Below are 15,170 nucleotides of genomic sequence, written 5' to 3'. Positions count from 1 at the left end.
TTGCTCCACTTTCCAGCGCTGCGGGTGTCTTTTTCTGCGACTGACGTTCGCGAGGGTTTCCCCTGCCGTTTACGGGAGGCATGCGCAGCATGAAGGTTAACAGACGCGAACAGCCCAGCATCCACGCTCGACTTCATTTCGCCCCGCCCCCATCTACAACTGATTTAAGTTGAGATGTCACGCTGCATTATGATCTTTCAAGACTGATTGATTTCAAAACTCAAAGGGGTTTCGAGTTTCAGCGGTAAGTCAAGGACATTTGCTCTGCTCCCGCTCAAATCTATAGGCTACCTGCAGCAAAAAAATACGTTTACATGTAAGTAAGTGTTCAAAAGTGAATGTAGCCTATTCTTAAATTATTTGAATACAATTTACATAATTGGTATGCAGTTTTAGTATACGCAAGCAATTTGTCACAAAAAAACTCCAGCAATAAAATTTTCGCAGATATTTTTAGGCAAATTCATGTGTTATGGATAATTTGTAGTCTAAATATCTTAGTCCCTATAATATTTACCAATATTGCCTATACTGTCCTGACCATTCACCTGTCTCTTGGCTAGAGATGAACCCTGAGTCGGACTACGGGATGTCTACGGTGAGCTGTGGGAACGGAAAGCTCCGCTCGTGGCTAATCGAGCAGGTGGATACCGGGAAGTACCAGGGCCTGGTCTGGGAGAACGAAGAAAAGAGCATCTTCAGGATACCATGGAAGCACGCGGGCAAGCAGGACTACAACCGGGACGAGGATGCCGCTCTCTTCAAGGTAGGCTACTGTATGGTACCGGGCCTCAAATGAATGTCTCCAACATTCTGCATTTAAGCACTGCATGTGCGAGAGATGTGTAGGCTATTACATTTTAATATTTTAGCAGACACTCTTCTTCAGAGCTACTTACAGTACTGAGTTCATACATTTGAGCCACACAAGGAGCTACACACAGTACAATTAGACTAGTGATGAGTTAAGTAGGTGCTTTTTATTTATTTGAAATTTGTGCAGGATAAAATAACTTGAATCAAATCAAATGTTATTTGTAACATGCTTCGTAAACAACAGGTGTAGATTAACAGTGAAATGCTTACTTATGGGTCATTTCCCAACAACACGAGTTAAAAATAAAGATTAAAAAAAAAAAAAAATGCACAGTGAATAACAATAACGAGTAAAAATAACATGCCTATATACAGGAAGTACCAGTACCGAGGCGATGTGCAGAGGTACGGGGTAATTGAGGTAGCGATGTACAAAGGGTAGGGGTAAAGTGACTAGGTAAAAGGTTAGATAACAGACTTAGCTGTAGCGGTAGCATCTCGTTTTCAAGTGTCCAAATATAAATATATATTTTAAATACTTAGTAACAAGAATAATATAGCAACTACTGTCTTGTAATAATACCAATGAAATAATAATAATAATAAAAAACTTTAATTAACACCATAAACATTTGTTTTACAACTACTAGGCCTTCCACTAATAAAAGCTACTGCTACAACTACTAACTTCAACTAAGCTTTGGTTAGGTTGAGGTGCCAAATCCATTACGCATAGGATTTACCAATTTATGCACAACTGCACCGGTGATTCATTACCCGTGTCTGACGACTCCGTTTTATGCGACTTTTCTGCAGGCTTGGGCGCTGTTTAAAGGCAAGTTTCGGGAGGGCATCGACAAACTGGACCCGCCAACGTGGAAGACGCGCCTGCGGTGCGCGCTCAACAAAAGTAACGACTTCGAGGAGCTCGTGCAGCGAAGTCAGCTGGACATCTCAGACCCATACAAAGTCTACCGGATCATCCCGGAGTGCGCCAAGAAGCGTCAGTTCAATTTATTTTGCATTTACTTTAAATATAGTGGCCTAGGATTCATGCTGTAATTTTACGTTGCAGTTTATAATGAATTCAAATGATGAAATTTGTGGAAAAACCTATAGAAAAAGTTATTGAATCAGCTTCCATATATGTATGTTTTTATTATATGCACTACTATCAGAAGGAAACACAGATGGCACCCATGCACTGAATGCCCCAGCAGGTTTTGATAGGGGCCAGTGACTTATGTGCAAATAATAGAAACAATAGAAACATTTCAGTATACTGGAAAATCAGGCTGCCAAACCGCAAGACTTTGGCAGCCTGACTTTGGCATCCATTTGCTTTCTCTGATATTTCATATTCATTATGAACTTTTATGATAAAGTCTTGATTATTCATGTGTAATTACAAACTACTATCTACCCTCTCATAATTTAAGAGTGCAGTTGAATGTCTGTGTGATTACTCATGTGGCGTGTGTTTAAATTATTACTCCTATGTAACAGATTTCTTGCTATCAGGATCCAAACAGGAGGATGGTGGCAGCCCCCTGAGTCCTCTGAGTTACCCCATGCTACCCTCATACCCCGCCCTGCAGACACAGGTAATTATGGTAGTCTGTAAACTCTCACCTCTTAGAGGTTTTGTTTGTGGCGTGTGTTTACGTGTGTGTCTATATGTGTGTTGGTGAGTGAGAGAGTGAAGGGAACAGCTGCATGGATTGGCGAGTGTGTCATCAACATCACATGACGAGGGACTCAGAACCCACCCTTTCAGGCATGAACTCACACAGACACACTAGTACGCACATTGAGTGATTAGCGCACAATATCACATGAGCCCGGTCTTAGTGATACTTCCTCTTCCATTCATATTCTGAATCATAGTTGGTCCCGTGTGTAGAGGTGATTGTTTGACTGACAGGTATCTCTTTCTCTATAGATGCCTGGGTACATGCCCAGTACAGAGAGAGGTTGGATGAAGGACTATCTTCCAGAGCAGGCCTCTCTTCCTGAGCTGCCCTATGCCCAGTGCCCCTACCCCTCACGCAGCCTATCCTGGGCCCAGGGGCCCAGCATGGACAACGGTAGGCCTAATACCACAGCATATATATTTTTACTTGTGTGTTAGAATCTAATGTAGGCTATGCAGCTGTTATGTATCTGTAGTTATGCAAAGGGCTCTCATGGGCCTAAACCCTAACTTGACATCTGCTCAAATAACTCACTTTTTTTGCGTAAGTCTTCCATTGACCTCAATGTTTGATCGTCAATTCAGGCTCATGATGTTTGCGTGTATGCTTTTCTGGTGTGTTGGAATACGTGCCTTTATTCAGGTCCTGTCTCTCTGTGTTTGCAGGGTACCAGATCACAGGGTCCTTCTACACCTACAGCGCTACTGACGCCCAGCCCTCCCCCTTCACACTGGACACCAGCATGAGATCAGCAGAGGCACTCTCAGGTACACACACACACACACACACACACACACACACACACACACACACACACGCTTATTTACTTCAATGTTGACAAATTATAATTTAGATTTTAGTCCACGTAATTGCGCATTATACTTAAGGCAAATTTATACTGTATTCCAAGAGTTAGCTAAATACTCTAATTTTTATGCTGTTTCTCTTACCTGTACTCCTTCCTCCACCCCAGATATGCGGTTACATGTGTCAGTGTTTTACCGGGACTCTCTGTGGAGGGAGGTGACCACCTCCAGTCCAGAGGGCTGTCGCATCGCTCCCTGCTCCCCAGACGAAAAGCTTTATTCCCCCACTGTGGGTCCAGACCTGGTGCCCCTACCCCTGGACAGCCTCCCAGCCCTGGGGAGGGGGGAGGAGTGTCCTCCTAGCCCCCCTAGTTGTCCCCTGGAGAGGGGCGTGCTACTGTGGATGGCCCCAGATGGCCTCTACGCCCGGCGGCTGTGCCAGGAGAGAGTGTTCTGGGAGGGAGGGTTATCATCCTATGTAGACAAACCCAACAAGCTGGAGAGAGAACACACCTGTAAACTACTGCACACACAGGACTACCTCACAGGTAAGTTAACGTAAACTGCAGGCAGTCGCACACGCACACACATCTCATTCACTGGCAAACTAAACCGCACTGTTGTCATGCTGTTTCCTTGTCGTGGACAGGAAGCAGACACGTCCTCCTTTCCTGTAAATATTATGTTGAGCTTGCCTCCATACTCCCCACCACACACTTTTAAGAATAGGACATTATACAGTCATGTGACCTCATCCCCGCCCACCTTGCCCTACCACAGATGTGTTCAGCCTGATTGGGTTAATTTGCATATAGACACAGGACTTTCCACCCAGTCACATGACCTCTAAAGTAACCACCACACCAGTTCATAGGAATTCACATTGGTCAAATGTCAAATTTTCTCTACCACCCCTCTCTCTCTCCTCCCCCCCTCCGCTATCTCAGACCTGCAGGGTTATTCCCTCCAGTCGCCCCTCTCCATGCCGCTCCTCTGTACCTAACCATCTAGACCCTATTAACCTTTATTTCTCTGTCTACCAGAGTTGCAGGGCTATGCCCTCCACTGTCGGCCCCCTCCACGTCTCCAGGTGCTGCTGAGCTTCGGAGACGAGTGTCTGGATCCCCAGAGACAGAGGACCCTCACTGTACAGGTATAGAATCATCCCCTAACATCAACATGACCTCTACCGGTCTTCAATGCCCCTCTCTACTTTACTCACACCCCATCAACTAATCCTGACCCTCTATATGCCCCGTAACCTCCATCTGTCTCTCACAAAATATCAGTTTGATTCCTTGTAACACCCACACTCATACATAGCACTTACAGTACAGTCCCCCTTCTATCTCACCACCTAACCCGCTTACCACCACCACCACCACCACCTCTGTGACACCAGTAGTAATCCCTGCTGTTCCCATCCACTCCTGCAGGTGGAACCCATGTTTGCCAGGCAGCTGCTGTACTACACCCAGCATCAGCAGTCCAGCGGACACTACTACCGCAGCTACGACCTCCCTCTCCCTGGGGTCACGGAACAAAGCATGACCCCTTCCATAACCGAGGACTACCAGAGGGTCATCACACATCACCATAGCAACACCCTGCAGGACTGACTAATCTGACCATCTCTGATCAGTCAGACTGCGGTGCAGGACATGGGGAGAGGAGAAGAGAGGGAGAGCCTGGGGAGCCGAGGAAAGAGTTGTCACACTGTACTCTGGATCACACATTTCCATCAAAGCTGAAGCAGAACTATGCCCATCCAAGCCAAACTGAACTTAACCAGGCCATGGGGGAACGTACACTGGGACCACTGAAGAGACTAACAGATAGTTGTATGCTGTACATGTGTGTTGTAAGGGAGTCAACACCCCAAATTCTTATGGATCAAACTGTATTTCACCTACTCTCAGGGAGCCATCCTTTGGCCTTAAAGACTCAAACTTGACCGCCGTTTTGCAAGGTCCACTTTGTGACAACAGAACTGACAGCTGTAGTGATTGTATCGACATGCTCTAGAGTCGTTTGTGTGTGTGTTTTTGTATCTGCATTTTATTGTATGATCGTGTGTAGTATGGCCATGCTGATGTTGACATGCTTTCTTCTGTAAATACATTTGCCCTGTTACTTCTAGTGTATAGCATCACATTTCCTCAATCATAAATACTGCAGTTCAGAGATGACCAAAGACTACCACTGAGATTCGATCACACTGAAACACGTACTAGCATGCCGAACCTTTGGATTGGCCCACTGTGTCATACATTGGGGAATGTTTTGTAATGGAATAATTAAAATGTTTTAAGCAAAAAAACTTTGCATGTTTTGAGACACACATCAAATGAATAGAAAGAGGGCTCGTGTTAGATAAGGGATTTGTGAGAAGTGACATCCTTTGTGTGTGTACAGGAAGCCTGGTTCAGATGCAGGATGATGCTGGTTAATCAAACACACTCGCAGGAGAACGCGGTCATAAACAATGGGTGATGACATCACCAGGGGAGGAGGAAGAGGTCGGCCACTCTTTCCGCCCCAGAGAGGCATTAGAACTGAAGAGGGTTTAGAACTGTTTCCTGGGGTGCCTTTGACATGCCAAACAACATTTTAACTTCCATGGAAGAATAGTGAAAACCCCAGAATGAGTGACACATCTGTGTGGTTACTTCTCCACGGTCTGATAAGGTAAACAAGGCTGATGACGCCACTTGATACCACATTGTAATACCTTATGGAGGAGAAATGGCTGTCAATGTAATCACACAGAAAAATGTGCACACATGCAGCCAACTTAAATAAATGAGAAAACATACAATGGCAAAATAACAGATTTTTGATGATAACCAACTGGTTTGCCTGACACTTTCCACTCCACCATCTACATACAAAAATCCCTCTACCTACTGCCAGTGTCAATATCACCTATTTCAGAGAATGAGATCAATGTAAACATGTTTTGATTGATAGGCCTGGTCCTCTCGACCTGCGGCTGGATGGAACAGAAGTGTGGTGTAAAACTCCCCTCCTCACCTCTCTATTGCTGTAAACAGTCTACCGGTGGAAGAAGGATGAGACCTGAGGGCTTTGAACCTACTGCTGTTGTGAATGAATCCGTGGGTGGACAGAGACAGAGCTAAGTTTAGAACAGACAATCAAAACACCCTGTCTAAATGACTTTTCCCCCTGCCTGGCCTTAGAAAAAAATGGGCTGCTGCTGCTGATAATGTAGCCTACATTAAGAAATTTGAGGTTTGACTTGTCTGAAACAGTCGATAGTGGCAATAAGAACATTGCCACGTTTTTGGGTTTGTTTCGTCGATAAGAACATTTACTTATTCAACATTTTAAGCAGGACGAAATCTCTTTTTCAAATGTCCCCAAAACCGACCCCCCCCCCCCCCCCAAAAAAAAAACAATATACAGTAACAAGACTAATATGGCAAATTATTGTCTAATAATAATAATAAAAAACTAAAACTTACATATTGTTGTAAGACATTTCAATCTCATGATCTTTTATTAGAATTTTTTGGTTAGAGCTAGTTGATTTCTGGTAGGTTATTCAAGTCCCCATCATGTTTTGTGTTGAGTTGTCTCGTAATGAGTGATGTTTTCATAATCAGTCATGTACGCGTGTAAAATGTTACAATATTTTGTGATAAAATCCCACAGTGCCGGTTCTAGGGACACGCCCTTTGATAATCCCACGACTCATGGGTGTGGCAGCCTTCGTCTACTACTACTACATCTGACATACGACCACACACACTTCAAAACCGCAACCATCCATCCCAGTTCAGTAATTGCTAACTCCTCACACCTACAACCGAATCTCTGTGCAACATTTTGGTTTATAGCCAGTAACTAAGGAGTTAACATAGACCACTCCCCACCCCGCCCTACCAATACCCTAACCGGCCCTACCCCAGACTCTATTGTGCCAGACATTGCGTGAGCTGTCAGTACAACAACCGCCAGAGGTGACTGTTTTGGCTATTAACGTACTGTTGCACGGCTGAGGCCTTACCGTCTACGGGACAGAGATGACTATATGCTCTCTCTTTCACTGTCACAAATGTGGCTGGTTACAAGAACATAAATAATATAAATGTGTCTTTATTTGGCAATTGAGACAGTAATAAGAGGACAGAGCATAATGTGCAGTTTCTTTATGAACATACAGAAATCAGGGACCACATATGTTGACTGGTTTCTCAGTAGAAGAGAGACAGTCTTGTCTCAAACACCAGGCTAGCATGACCTAGCTTGCCTACAAGGGACTGGGATGCTGATTTCTAGATGAGTGGCCATCTAACAATAGCATAATTAGCATGATTCCACAGTAGAGGGGCTGCCCAGATTAACTATGAGATTAACTCAGAAAATGAATGTACATATCTAAGATTAAAAAATAGATTAGCGTGAAAAAGACTAGTGTGCTAATTTCCATTCTAGATCTTATAACAATTTAACAAAAAGCTACGAGAGTTTATCGGTGCAAATAAATAGGCATTGCACATATTTGATAGAGATACTATAGTGCCATTATATTAATGTTGAAGAGACATTGTACAGACTCATCTCTTGACAGGCTGGACATTAGAGGGCTGGAAACAGGTGAGCTGGAGCTGCATACTGCTCTTAAACTTATTCAGCAGCTCCTCCAGTAACCTAGAAAGAGAGAGAGAGGGAGGGAGAGAGAAGACAAGAGACAGACAGAGTGAAAATAAGAGGTAGAATCATCCCCACTGTACTGTGCAGGTTGGCATTTTTCATCATGAATCTTGTTCTAGTGGCAGCTTGAACCTTAATGAATTACTTACTTTTTGTCTGCTCCAAATATGACCTTGACGAATTACTTACTTTTTGTCTGCTCCGTTGTGTAGCTGGGGAAGGACCTCCAGAGCCTGCTTGAAGCTGGCGCTTAAACAAGATATACACAGTTAACACAACACCACACATACCAACAAATTATACTACACACAGAAGGAGAGAGAGACATACCATAACACAAAGACAGACTTATATTAAGTCACAGAACCTGATTAAACTAGTTGGATTGCTGGTAAAGTTCTGCTTAAGTCACAGAACCTGATTAAACCAGTTGGATTGCTGGTAAAGTTCTGCTTTCGCTTCCTTTTCCATATACCACCAGGTGATGACGACTAGAGGTGTGGGGAAGATGAATGTGATTTACAGGAATGAAAGTGAGAGTAATGTATAATCTCTGTAATTCATGTACATTTGTATAGTATGCACAGTGTATGGAAGTGTAGTGTATGTGTACGTGTGGTAAACAGGTGTGTAGTGGTGTACAGTGTCAGTGGGGGTTCTATGGGCCTTACTGGCTCTCAGATGACAGGTAGGAGGCTACAGCATCTCTCAGAGAATCTATCTCCAAACGGGCCTGCAGAGAGAGAAAGAGGGATGAAAGAGGATAAAGAGAAAGAAAGGAACAGATAAAAGCACATACTTTAAGTACCCTAAGTATATCTGTATCAACATCATATGACCCAGATGCAGACACAGGAGGTGAATAGTTCGATACTCAGAATATTTATTATACAAAGGGGCAAGCAAAGGGCAGGTCGAGGGCAGGCAGTGGTTCGTAATTCAAGGCCGGGTCAACAGGGACAGAATGGCAGCCAGGCTCAGGGTCAGGACAGGCAGAAAGGTCAGATCTGGGAAGACTAGAAAAACAAAACTTGAGAGCAAGAGAAACGGGAACAGGAGACACAGGGCAGTGAGACAGAGGTTTAATCCTAGACACATGGAAAGTGGAATGTATACAGAGGGTGCGGGGCAACAGAAGACGAACAGCGATGGGGCTAAGGGAGATGGGGAAAGGGCTCACCCGGAGTACAGAGCCATACCCTCTGCCCGAGACGATAGCGGACCGCCACCGGGTCCCGGCTACCAGCTATACCGACAGCGGTGGACAAACATCTGGAGCCGAGGGTGTTGACCTCTTCCTCTTGCTCAGGGAAGAGCCGGGGCTGATAACCCACGGAGCACTCGGAGGGCGAGAGACCAATGGTCGAGCAGGGAAGGATGTTCTGAGCGTATTCCACCCACACAAGTTATTGGCTCCAGGTGGGTGGGGTTGGCTGAGATGATGCACCGAAGAGTCGTCACCAGGTCCTGATTGGCAAGCTCCGACTGGCCGCTAGATTGAGGATGAAACCAGGAGGACTGGCTGGCTGACGACCCAATGAGGTTGCAGAAAGCCTTCCAGAATCGTGACGAGAACTGAAGACCACGATCCGAGACTACGATCCGAGAAGAACGCTGGGACAGGACAGGTCCAACGTCCGAGGTGTCAACCTCCACTACGAACTGACAGGACGGGTCCGGATGGATTAAGAAGCTGCAGCTTCACTCTGGATGTGGGGCCACTCCACCACCGCTCTCACCTTGTCCGGATCAATCTAAATGTTCCCGGCAGCGATGACGTATCCCAATAAAGGAGATGGTGGAGCGATGAAATTCACACTTCTAGTTCTTCAGGAGGTGCTGGAGGACTTGTCGGATGTGGAGAACACACTCCTGAACCGAATGGGAATAGACAGCGATTTTGTCAAGGTAGACAAACACGAACCAGTTCAACATGTCACAGAGCACATCATTGACCAGAGCCTGGAACACTGTGGAAGTGTTGGTCAGTCCGAATGGCACAACCAGACACTCGTAGTGCCCATTAGCTGTGTTAAAGTCTGTCTTCTATTCGTCTCCTTCCCGTATCCGAACCAGATGGTAGACGTTCCGAAGGTCCAACTTCGAGAATACGGTCTCCCCTGGAGACGCTCGAAAGCCGAGGAGTGGTAGCAGGTAACGGTTCTTTACCGAGATGTCATTAACTAGGGCAGGTGATCCGCTAGCGGAACCCCTCGACAATATTCCACTGAAAAGGCAGCGCGCAAAATTCTAAAATATTTAACTTTCACACATTAACAAGTCCAATACAGCAAATGAAAGATGCTTCTCGTTAATCTAACCATCGTGTCCGATTTCAAAAAGGCTTTACAGCGAAAGCACAACATATGATTAGGTCATAGCCAAGTCAAAAAAACACAGCCATTTTTCCAGCCAAAGATTAAATTAATCACTAACCTTTCAAATCAAAATCAAATCAAATGTATTTATATAGCCCTTCGTACATCAGCTGATCTCAAAGTGCTGTACAGAAACCCAGCCTAAAACCCCAAACAGCAAGCAATGCAGGTGTAGAAGCACGGTGGCTAGGAAAAACTCCCTAGAAAGGCCAAAACCTAGGAAGAAACCTAGAGAGGAACCAGGCTATGTGGGGTGGCCAGTCCTCTTCTGGCTGTGCCGGGTGGAGATTATAACCTTTGATGATCTTCATCAGATGACACTCATAGGACATCATGTTACACAATACAATTCGATAATGTGTATATTTATATCCAAAAATCTCAGTTTACATTGGCGCGTTACGTGCAGTAATTTTTTGATTCCAAAACATCAGGTGATTTTGCAGAAATACTCATAATAAACATTGATAAAAGATACAAGTGTTATTCACATAATTAAAGATAGACTTCTCCTTAATGCAACCGCTGTGTGAGATTTAAAAAAAACTTTACGGAAAAAGCATAATCTGAGTACGGCGCTCAGAGCCCAATCCAGCCAAATAAATATCTGCCATGTTGGAGTCAACAGAAGTTAGAAATAACATTATAAATATTCCCAGGAATCCCAGTTTGACAAAAAATGACTGATTTGTTCCATAAAGTCCATAATTTATGTCCAAATAGCCACTTGTTGTTAGCGTGTTCAGTCCAGTAATCCATCTTCATGAGGCGTGAGCACCACGTCCAGACAAAAACTTTAAAAGTTATGTTACAGGTCATAGAAACAAGTCAAACAATGTATGGAATCAATCTTTAGGATGTTTAACATAAATCAGCAATAAGGTTCCAACCGGAGAATTCCATTGTCTGTAGAAAAGCACTGGAACGAGAGCTAACTCTGTCGGGAACGCACATCACGAGCCCGAGACACTGCCAGACCCATGACTCATTCAGCTCCCATCCCCCCCTCCTTTATAGCAGAAGCCTGAAACAAGTTTCTAAAGACGGTTGACATCTAGTGGAAGCCTTTGGAAGTGCAACTTGACCCCATAGACACTGTGTATTTGGTAGGCCAAGCTTTGAAAAACTACAAACCTCAGATTTCCCACTTCCTGGTTGGATTTTTCTCAGGTTTTCACCTGCCATATGAGTTCTGTTATACTCACAGACATCATTCAAACATCCTAATAATAATATGCATATATTAGCATCTGGGACAGAGTAGGAGGCAGTTCACTCTGGGCACGCTATTCATCCAAAAGTGAAAATGCTTCCCCCTATCCCAAAAAGGTTAAGGCCCCAGTAGTCGACACACGGGCGCAGGGTTTTGTCCTTCTCCACAAAGAAGAACCCTGCGCTGGCAGGGGAGGAAGAAGAATGAATTAACCCTGCTCCCAGAGAGTTCTCAATGTACCCTTCCATGGTCCTGGTCTACGGGCAAGACCGGTAATAAAGCCACCCCAAGGCGGTGTAGTGCCAGGGAGGAGGTCAATGGCGCAGTCAAACAGTTGATACGGGGGAAGAGATGTGGCGCGTGCCTTGTTGAAAACCTCCCAGAGGTCCTGATACTCCACGGGAACTGCGGAGAGATCCAAGGCTTTCCCCAAGCCGAAGGAGGATGTCCAGGGGCGGGCTGAGCTGCCCTGAGGCAATGCGCATGGCAGAACGGGTTCCAACCCAGGATAGAGCCCGTTGCCCAGTCGATCAGGGGGTTGTGCCTCTGGAGCCACGACAAAACCCAAAACCACGGCTGCACGAGGACATTCAATGAGCAGGAACCGCATGGACTCACTGTGATTCCCTGACACTCGCAGGTTAATAGGAATAGTACTGTGGGTAACCCTGCCAATAGAGCGTCCATCCAACGCTCTGGCGTCCATGGGAACGGAGAGGAGTTGTGTGGAGATACCCAGCTCCGACACCAGGGTAGTGTCTATAAAGCTCTCATCGGCCCCAGAGTCCACGAGTACCTGGAGAGATTTAAACCGGTCACCCCACAACAGGATAGCATGGAGAGGAGTATGAGTAATGGGAGCTGGGAAACTCCCCGTATGACCCACCAGCGTATTCGTACCTACTGATGAGCCTGGGCTTTTTACTGGACAGTAATGTAATGTCCTGAAATTCCACAATACATACAGCTTTTAGAGCTCAGTCTGTGTAAACATTCCTCAAGGAACAATCTAGCATGGGCGCCGTAGGAGGCGAGTCGACAGTCCTCAATGATTTCTGAGGGAACTTTGGTGATATTGGATTCTCTTGGGAATGCAAGCATCACGGATTTCCGGGGTTCTTCGGAGGCGAGGGGAATATCGTGGACGGGTGCGTGTGCCCGGGATCAGACCTTTCTCTACTGCGTTCCAGTAGTCGCCCAACGATCCTTATGGTCAAGGCTATGAGAGAGTCGAGGTCCAAGTGCAGCTCCCGGGCTACGAGGTCATCCTTAATTCACACTGATAATCCATGAAGGAACATGTCGAACAGGGATTCTGGGGTACAGGCACACTCAGTGGCTAAAGTGCGAAAGTCTACTGCGTAGTCTGCCACACTACAGGGGTCTTGACACAGTTGAAGTAGCTTTACGAGCCACTTCTCTCTCAGACAACAGAGAGTCGAACACCTTCCTTACATCTGCCATTAAATCCTCCAGCCTAAGGCAAACAGTGGATTGTTGCTCCAACACCGCCGTAGCCCAGGCGAGTGCCCTCCCGGACATCAGCGTTATAAGATATGTTATCTTAGAATGGTCAGACAGAAATGTAGAGGGCTGCAGCCTGAAAATGAGGGAGCGCTGGGAGAGAAACACCCGGCAGCTTCTGGGATCACCAGCATAGCGCTTCGGAGGAGGTAAGCCGGGATAGGCTAGGGAGAAACGGCGCTGGTAGCGGGGTTACGGAGAGTCTGGGAGGTTACCGTAGTGGCTTGCTGCCTGGTAGATAATCTGTGGAATAGCTCCAGTAATGCATTGAAAGCATGGTCATGGTGTTCTGCCATGGTCTGGAGTCTTTCCATAAGCCTATGAAGGAACTCCTCATGTCTTCCAATGGTAGCTCCTTCGGAGAAAACAGCGTTGCAGAGCTGATCCGAGTCTGCTGGGTCAGTCATGGCCAGTTCGTACTACCACAACTCAGGATATGACCCAGCTGCAGAGACAGGAGGCAGATTGTATAATAAATATTCTGCATATCGTACTAAGGGGCAGGTAAAGGGCCGGTCGAGGGCAGGCAGTTCGTAATTCAAGGCAAGGTCAAACAGGCGCAGAACGGCAGGCAGGCTCAGGGTCAAGACAGGCAGAAAGGTCAGATCCGGGAAGAAAACACACTGGTAAGACCTGACAAGACAAGACATACTGGCAACAGACAAACATAAAACGCAGGTATGAATACACAGGGGATAATGGGGAACAAAAATTAGGAGACACCTGGTGGGGGGTGGAGACAAGCACAAGACAGGTGAAACAGATCAGAGTGGACCAGTAGGTAGTACAGCTGGTTTGGAAGAGGTAGTTGGGGGTTACTGTGGTCAGTAAAAGAGGGTAAATCCCCGCACAATTGGCCCATTTGACTTACCCGAGAGAGTGGCAAACTGAAAGTGTGTGTGTACCTGTATGGCTCCGTTCTTGCTGAAGGAGGAGACACACTGCATCAGGCGACTCATCTCTTCCGCCACACCCTCAATGATTCTACTCAAAACCCTGGGAACTAGGTCCTTAGACACTGTAAAGACCTAAATGAGAGAGAGAGGGTTAGATTGGAGGTGTCCACTGATTCAATGAATTATGTAAGTCTACTGATTTAATGTAAGTAACGGTGAGAGGTTCTAGTCATTGTACAGAAAAGCAGTGGTCTAAGGTACTGCATCGTAGGGCTAGAGGCGTTACTACAGACCCGAGTTCATTCCCGGGCTGTGCCACAACTAGCCGTGGCCGGGAGTCCCATAGGACAGTGCATAATTGGCCCAGCGTCGGCCAGCTTAGGGGAGGGTTTGGTTTTACTTGGCTCATCTCTCCCTAGCGACTCCTTGTGGCGGGCTAGGTGTCTGCAGGCTGACCCTGGTCGCCGGTTGAACTGTGTTTCCTCCGACACATTGGTGCGGCTGGCTTCCGGGTTAAGCTGGCGGGTGTTAAGGAGCGCAGTTAGGCGGGTCATGTTTCAGAGGACACAACTCCACTTTCGCCTCTCCCGAGCCCGTTGGGGAGTTGCAGTGACGAGACAAGAACGAAATATGGGGAGAAAAAGTCAAATACACAAAAAAAAGAAAGCCATTTTTAGTCATGCATGTCTTTGAGTACAAGATTTACCTCTGCATGGACAGTGATGATGTTCACCAAGGCTTCTTTCAGGTAGTTCCTCACACCTGTAGGAGAGTAGTTTTGCAATGACATCAAAACCCAGTCCAACACCAAAACCTGATCAAATGAAAATGATCCCAGACCAAACACTGACACGCTTTCTTTTACAATAAGACCAGACTAAAATGGAGTGGGTGTGGAACAAAAGTTGTGTCAAGCTTGGAGTTCTATTTTTGTCTGGCATTAAGGCGGCACTAGTGTCAAACACACATTCATTTGCAATTTCGACCTATTAAAGCCAGCATTCTGCTACTTTCTGTTGAGCAAGGATTGGCAATTTACCGGTCTTAAACCAGCGTTGTGACTTTTTTATCCTGGCAATTTTATGATATCATTAAAATGTACATGTATTTATTGTTGTTGTTTAAAAACAAAACAGATTGGTAAATAAAAAAAATAAAAAATGCTA

At 45.7% G+C, this 15,170-nt stretch overlaps 2 protein-coding genes across 15 annotated transcripts in view; one reads left to right on the top strand and one right to left on the bottom strand.

Moving 5' to 3' along the window:
* The first annotated feature begins 155 nt into the window (after positions 1-155).
* Positions 156-5,636, top strand: LOC139406760 (interferon regulatory factor 4 like). 4 transcript variants are annotated; one of them, XM_071149767.1, is made up of 9 exons: positions 156-244; positions 564-766; positions 1,633-1,819; positions 2,338-2,420; positions 2,759-2,903; positions 3,176-3,277; positions 3,484-3,864; positions 4,360-4,469; positions 4,753-5,636. In XM_071149767.1, exons 2-9 carry the CDS (start codon positions 566-568, stop codon positions 4,933-4,935), a joined length of 1,392 nt encoding a protein of 463 aa, XP_071005868.1. In that variant the 5' UTR covers positions 156-244; positions 564-565; the 3' UTR covers positions 4,936-5,636. The 4 variants fall into 4 exon arrangements, with proteins under 4 accessions (XP_071005868.1, XP_071005866.1, XP_071005867.1 ...); XM_071149765.1 differs by having other exon boundaries at positions 2,323-2,420; XM_071149766.1 differs by having other exon boundaries at positions 192-316; positions 2,323-2,420.
* A 1,781-nt stretch (positions 5,637-7,417) lies between these two features.
* LOC139406763 (exocyst complex component 2-like) overlaps positions 7,418-15,170 on the bottom strand; it is an 85,304-nt gene continuing 77,551 nt past the window's right edge. For all 11 annotated transcript variants that reach the window (XM_071149770.1, XM_071149776.1, XM_071149777.1 and 8 more), the window contains 5 exons: positions 14,711-14,766; positions 14,014-14,136; positions 8,665-8,726; positions 8,183-8,242; positions 7,418-7,990 (listed from right to left, as the gene is read on the bottom strand). In XM_071149770.1, coding sequence (XP_071005871.1) covers positions 7,897-7,990; positions 8,183-8,242; positions 8,665-8,726; positions 14,014-14,136; positions 14,711-14,766 — 395 coding nt within the window. In that variant the 3' untranslated portion in view covers positions 7,418-7,896. The remainder of the gene's footprint in view (positions 7,991-8,182; positions 8,243-8,664; positions 8,727-14,013; positions 14,137-14,710; positions 14,767-15,170) is intronic.

This window comes from Oncorhynchus clarkii, chromosome 4 (genome assembly GCF_045791955.1).
Source record: "Oncorhynchus clarkii lewisi isolate Uvic-CL-2024 chromosome 4, UVic_Ocla_1.0, whole genome shotgun sequence".
NCBI classification, from domain to species: Eukaryota; Metazoa; Chordata; class Actinopteri; order Salmoniformes; family Salmonidae; genus Oncorhynchus; species Oncorhynchus clarkii.
This window is presented reverse-complemented; position numbering and strand designations above follow the sequence as displayed.